The 6000-nt window shown below is 52.4% G+C and overlaps 2 protein-coding genes across 3 annotated transcripts; both read right to left on the bottom strand.

Moving 5' to 3' along the window:
• Positions 1-1396: 1396 nt before the first annotated feature.
• Positions 1397-1984, bottom strand: LOC136356885 (uncharacterized). Its single transcript, XM_066311423.1, has one exon. It carries the CDS (start codon positions 1982-1984, stop codon positions 1397-1399), a length of 588 nt encoding a protein of 195 aa, XP_066167520.1.
• Positions 1985-3074: 1090 nt separating this feature from the next.
• LOC4339947 (uncharacterized) lies at positions 3075-5711 on the bottom strand. 2 transcript variants are annotated; one of them, XM_015786560.3, is made up of 2 exons: positions 4478-5711; positions 3075-4387 (listed from the first exon to the last, which is right to left on the bottom strand). In XM_015786560.3, exons 1-2 carry the CDS (start codon positions 5656-5658, stop codon positions 3358-3360), a joined length of 2211 nt encoding a protein of 736 aa, XP_015642046.1. In that variant the 5' UTR covers positions 5659-5711; the 3' UTR covers positions 3075-3357. The 2 variants fall into 2 exon arrangements, with proteins under 2 accessions (XP_015642046.1, XP_015642045.1); XM_015786559.3 differs by having other exon boundaries at positions 3075-5711.
• Between the last annotated feature and the right edge of the window lie 289 nt (positions 5712-6000).

The following is a 6000-nucleotide window of genomic DNA, read 5'->3' as shown; positions in this document are numbered from 1 at the left end:
GTCCCTTGAGAATACGCCTCCTCAACGATCAATGGTTAACGGCGGTTCTGTGGAGCGGTTTTGCCAGAATAGTTAATAATGAGATCATCATTTTAGGAAATGATGCGGAACTGGGTAGTGACATTGATCCGGAAGAAGCTCAACAGGCACTTGAAATAGCCGAAGCTAACGTGAGTAGAGCTGAGGGTACGAAAGAATTGGTTGAAGCGAAGGTAGCTCTCAGACGAGCTAGGATACGAGTCGAGGCTGTTAATTGGATTCCCCCATCTAATTGAAGACAACCCAATGGTTTAGTTGATACAAAGAAAAAGGGAAGAGGGGTAGAAAAAATTATTAGATAGCGAAGTAAAGTAGGGCCAATGCTATCTAGTAATTTTTCTACCTACCTACCTACTATTGGATTTGAACCAATGACTCCCGCCGTATGAAAGCAATACTCTGACCACTGAGTTAAGTAGGCAATTTATCACCACAAAGGAAGACCCTTTACTTCGATCGATTATAGATCGAATCCTTTTTATAAGCAAATACCGCTTCGTTATTGGTATGTTATTATAGTATAAACAGATCAAAGGATATCCTCTACTATTAGAGAATATTCATCTTGCCAAGAAATTCTCTATATATTAAGATATCTCTGACAAGGGCTATAGCTCAGTTCGGTAGAGCAACTACACGTGCGCCAATGCTTTTCAAGGGATATGTGAGGGAACAGTGTCCGAATTCCCTGCAGATGGATTCGGATCCTCTGCAATACCGCAGAGAGGTACTTTAAAATGTTAGTTAGCTTAAATATCGATTTATAGGAAATCGATGCCAAGGGCTAAATACTTCAAACTTTCAGCCAACTGTTTTACCATTAAGCTCTGTATACAGATTAATCTCAAGGTGGGCAAATAGTTTTTGGACAGATGATGTTTCTGCTCGCCTTTGTGCATTACATTTCTGAATAATCTGAACTTCCACTCGAGATTGCATTGTGCGTGCACTGAGCCATCTATCCATGCTTGGACCTGTACTGATAGGAAAAGCTTCTCTCTCTCTCTCTCTCTCTCTCTCTCTCTCTCTCTTTTTGTGAACAAGTGCAATCTTACAATTAGTTTTGATTTCTGAATTAACTTTTATCTCCTCGCATTACTGCCATAGAAAGAGCATTCAAAAGAAATAGATTGGCCTGATGCTGTGCTGCTTGATTAATTTCAACCATAGAAACAGAAATACCACATTGGCTTATTTCTTCTCCTGTTTCTCAAAAATCTTAATATTGCAGAAAAGTATTGCAACTATCATTTTGAATAGAGAGGTGATTTTGCAACCCTAAACCCTTTATTTGGCTAGTATATAGCTTTAAAATATAAATGATTTACTCATCAGGTAAAGTTGCTAATTTATAAATTTACTCAATATATATATATTGTGTCCCACCTTCTCCGCCGTCTCCGCCGCGGCCTCCTCCTCGGCCTTCCCCGCCGTCCCCGCCGCGGCCACCGCGGCCGCCGTCGCCGCCGCCGAAGCCGCCGCTCCCGCCGCGGCCACCGCGACCACCGCGGCCACCTTTCCTGCCGCGGCCGCCGACCCCGCCGCAACCACCGTCCCCGCCGCGGCCACCGATACCGCCGGGGCCGCCGTCCCCTCCGGGGCCGCCCTTGCCGCCGACACCGCCGGGGCCGGCGTTGCCGCCTGCGCCGCCTTTACCGCCGCGTGGTATGCGTACGCCGTCGATGTACGCTTCTTCACCGACGTACACTACTTCGCCGCCGCCGTACCAGCCGACGCCGACGCAGCCTTGTCCGCGGGCGCCGCCGCCACCACGGCGGCCACGGCGGCCGTGTCGGACGCCGAGGCGGCCGCCAGCGCCTCCACGGCCGCCGCGGCCTCCACGGCCACCACGGCCGCGCCCTCCCGGTTGGCCAGGTTCGCCGGGTTGGCCGGGCTCGCCGGGTTGGTCGTCCACCGGAAACTCTCCTCCGAAGTTGGCGGCCATGGCTGCGTTTGATGGATCGGCCATGGCCATGGATGAGATAGGTATCGTATTTATGGGATTTTCTTGTTTTTGTAATCAAGTACTCCTCCAATCTTTCCTTTCCTTTAGTGATAATTGATATGATGATATGTTTCCAATCTTAATTTTCTTTCCAAATTAAGGCTGATGCTCCATCTTCGCTACTTATATGATTCATCGTAAAATACGCCTTCGAACTTGGTTTACGCATTTCTAGCCGATCTCTGAAGAACATATGCTCTCATTTTTAACTTTCAAGTTTCAATTCTATACTTGAATCATGTGTATATCCCGTGCATGTTTTATATAAAAGTAAGCAGTGCAAAAATCTTCTTCCAGAACCAGAATGAACATGGTGACGCGCACCACGGTTCAGGCTGGAGCATATGTATAACATGCCTTTTCTTTACCTTTAGTGGCTGTATTTTTCTCCTACTATATTTAATGAAAAAACACAATCTCGTGCTGGCTCTATTAAAAAAATAATTCCTGTAAGAAAAAGGCCATGTTTCTTTGTCGCTTTTAATGCGTGTCACCATGTTCATTCTCCTTTTTTCGAACATGCAAAAACTTTGCAAGTTGATATATACTAGTAGAACAAAAGACTTCTACAACCTCGACCTGCTGACATGGTCATGGGGGAGGAAGAGAAAAAATAACACTGTGCCTGAATGTTCATTCTGGTTAAGAAAGAAGATTTTTACAAAACACATTACATTACAGTATGACCGAGGTCGCCGAGCCGGCCGCCGCTCGCTCGTGCTCGGAGGAGAGGAAGACATAGGAAAGGAGAGGAAGAGAGGAGGTGAAAATAATATGATGAGAAGAGGTGAGGGAGAGAGGTAGAGGAGATAAGAATGATGAATTGAGAAAATTTGAAGTATTGAGAGGGAAAAGAGAGAGGAGGTGAGAATTTGTGAAGAGGGGGTATTTTCGCATGAAGAACACTTAAGGTCTCAGCATGTGAAAATGCCCCCCTTAGAGGCCCAGATGTGAGCCGTACGTGAAAATGGAGGTCAATTTTTATAAGCTCGATCAGTTACGGTTTGCTTGTAACCTATAAGGGTTCTCGTACAGAAAAATCATTTATATAGAACTGGTAGCAAATCAGTAACATATAGGAGTGCCAAAATATACAAATTAATTAACATGTTTGACATCAATTGCAAAAGGAAATATAATAGAGCACAAATAACAAAGAGAGATTCCACATGAGATGGAAATTAAACCGAACAAGACATGGCCGGGAAAGCAATGTCGTCCAAACCACAGGGCACACGTAGACGTAAGCATCCGAGTACACCGCATTAATTACTTGGTGTTCGCGCCAATGCGCGCAATGCAAGCGAGCTCCGCTATGCCGGCGCCGCCGGCTGGTCGATTTCGCCGTCGTGGTCCGGGCGGGCGATGCCGGTGTGCGTGGCGAGCACCCAGAGCAGCGTCACGAGTTCGCTGCCCTGCGCCAGCGCCGCCTCGTGCCCCCTGGCGTGCTCCTCCGCGCGCGACGGCGACACGTACACGACGAGCTCAACCCACACGTCGGCCAGCATCTCCCACACCGCGCCGTCGCCGGCTTCGTCGTCCTCCACCAGCTGCTTCCCCAGCACGGCGCCCCTCTCGAGCACCGTCATGTCGGCGGCGGCGGAGGCGTCCACCCGGAGCGCACGGATCGTCTCGTGCCGGCTCCGCTCCGACGAGAGGTAGTATCCCCGTGCGCCGCCGAGCGCCGCCTTGATGCCCTTCTTCAGGTCCTTGTAGATGCGCTCCGTGCCTTCCCGGTCGTCCGGCAGCAGCTCCGGCCGGAAGGCGACGAGGTAGGCGCAGTATCTGGACAGCCTCGCCGCCGTCCTCCGGCTCCGGCTGGCACTTGTCGGAAGCTGCTGCTGCTGCTTCGTCTCCAGGAGGCTGGTGGCGATGTGCCAGGTGAGGATCACCTCCGCGACGGCTCCGCTCTGGCACGCCCACGAGAGCCGCGAGAACCGCCGGTGCCTACCGCCCATCGACGTCAGCACGGCGCCGCCGTTGCTGAGAGGATCGCCGCCGCGGAAGCGTTCTAGGATGGCGAGCTTCGCATGCCTGGGCAGCGTGGCGGTGGGCAACCTCGGCGACAGGCAGCATGTGCTCAGGACGGTGAACTGCTTGATGGTGATGAGGCTAGGGTAGTGGCTGAGGTTTCGGCGGAGCCAGAGGATGCAGCGGACGGAGCCACGGAAGGTGGGGCTCTCGCGGCGGCGGGGCTTGGCGGAGAAGGTGCAGAGCAGAGAGACGATGAACCAGTTGGAGAGGAGGAAGACGACGAACTCCCACACCTCCTCGTAGACGACGACGATGAAGAGGAGGTAGCAGATGGAGACGTCGACGATGGAGAAGAACACCAGCGGAGACCTGACGACGTTTTTCCAGAGGCATTTCGTCAGCGAGAGTATGCCGGATGAGACGGCATAGTTGTCGTTGGTTAGGCTCTTGAAGGCGTACAAGACGTTGCCATTGCCGCAGAGGACGATGGTCATGACGCAGAGGCCGAACACGACGACGGGGAAGCAGAGGTAGTTGACGACGAAGAAGTAGGGGCTCGCGAGCACCACGGGGAGGACGGAGTGGTAGTACTCGGCCAGGAAGTTCACCTCGTCGTTGAGCACCTGGAACAGCGCCACCTCCGCCGGGACGTCGCCGGTGGCCTGAGCATCCTTGCACATGCCGTCCAAGATGAGGTCCCGGCACTCGTCGGTCTCCTTCATGGTCGCCGGCGGCAGGTTCTCGAACCGGCGGCGCAGAAGCTTGAAGAGAGCGAAGGAGAGGCAGAGCCTCTTGAGCCTTGGGTGTTGTTTGGTCTGCCAGATTTTCCCGACGGTGACGACGGCGGCGGCGAGGCCGAGGTCGAGCTCGTAGCCGTGTGGTCCGGCCTTGAGCACCATGTTCTCTTCCCCCATCACGGCGAAGTTGCACCGCTCCATCCTGCTGCCGTCGGCGGCGACATGCTCATCCACCTCGAGCAGCTTTGGCAGCTGCGCCATGTAGGAGGAGATGAGGCGGGCGTTCTTGCCATGGGCGAAGGAGCGCTTCCCGATCTCGGTGATGGCGACGCGCTGCACCAGCTTGGCCGCGCAGAGCACCCAGAGGACGCCGAACAGCGCCTTCTTGCCGGCGGCCTGGAGGTTGAAGAAGACGAGGTTGCCCAGCCAGGCGACGCTGGTGGCGTGACTGATGAGGCTGGAGTAGACGTGCATGCCGGTGGTGATGAGGATGGCCTCCACCTTCTTGCGGAGGAGCTCGACGAGGAGCATCCATGTGAGGATGACACGCGCCAGCAGCGAGAGGTCATCGGAGTGGGCGTCTCTGGTGGTGGTAGTGGAGTCGCCGACTCCGAGCGGCGCTTGCTTGGCCTCGGAGAAGAGGTAGGACATGACGGGGAGGAAGAGGTTGAGCGCGCTGGAGAGGAAGATGCGGACGGTGGGGTTGAGCACGGCGCTGACGTCGGAGACGCCGCTGAAGAGGTTGAGGTTGAAGAAGACGGCGGCGAGGATGAACATGACGACGGAGGTGGACACCACGGAGGACTCGTTGCTCTTGTCGGCGTAGGAAGCCGTCATGTTGTGGACGAATGAAATCATGGTTTCCGAACACGACTGCAGCAAATCTGAGGTCACGGACGTCATCGCTCGATCGATCTTGCCACCTGCCTACCTATGAGTAAATTGGTCGCTAGCTAGCTATATATTTGCGCCAATGGACCCATGATCTCAAGCTTACGAGAGGAAGACGAGAATATACTTTGTAATGAGGGACAATAATAAACACGTTCTATATTAAAAAAAAGTATAAACGCGGATAATTGTGTCCCATATGCATGTCACGCTACAAATATATGTAAGAGGCTACTTCCTCCGTTTCACAATGTAAGTCATTCTATTATTTTCTACATTTATATTGATGTTAATGAATGTAAGAAATGTTAGAATGACTTACATTGTGAAACTGAGGGAGTAATATATATATTT

This window comes from Oryza sativa, chromosome 6 (assembly GCF_034140825.1).
Source record: "Oryza sativa Japonica Group chromosome 6, ASM3414082v1".
In the NCBI taxonomy this organism is placed as follows: Eukaryota; Viridiplantae; Streptophyta; class Magnoliopsida; order Poales; family Poaceae; genus Oryza; species Oryza sativa.
The sequence above is the reverse complement of the archived record's forward strand: the minus strand, read 5'-3'. Positions and strand labels throughout refer to the sequence as shown.

What these genes read in the sequence shown, in the direction of transcription:
- LOC136356885 (XM_066311423.1), bottom strand. Translation starts at nt 1,984, where the DNA reads ATGGCCGCCAACTTCGGAGGAGAGTTTCCGGTGGACGACCAACCCGGC.
- LOC4339947 (XM_015786559.3), bottom strand. Translation starts at nt 5,658, where the DNA reads ATGACGTCCGTGACCTCAGATTTGCTGCAGTCGTGTTCGGAAACCATG.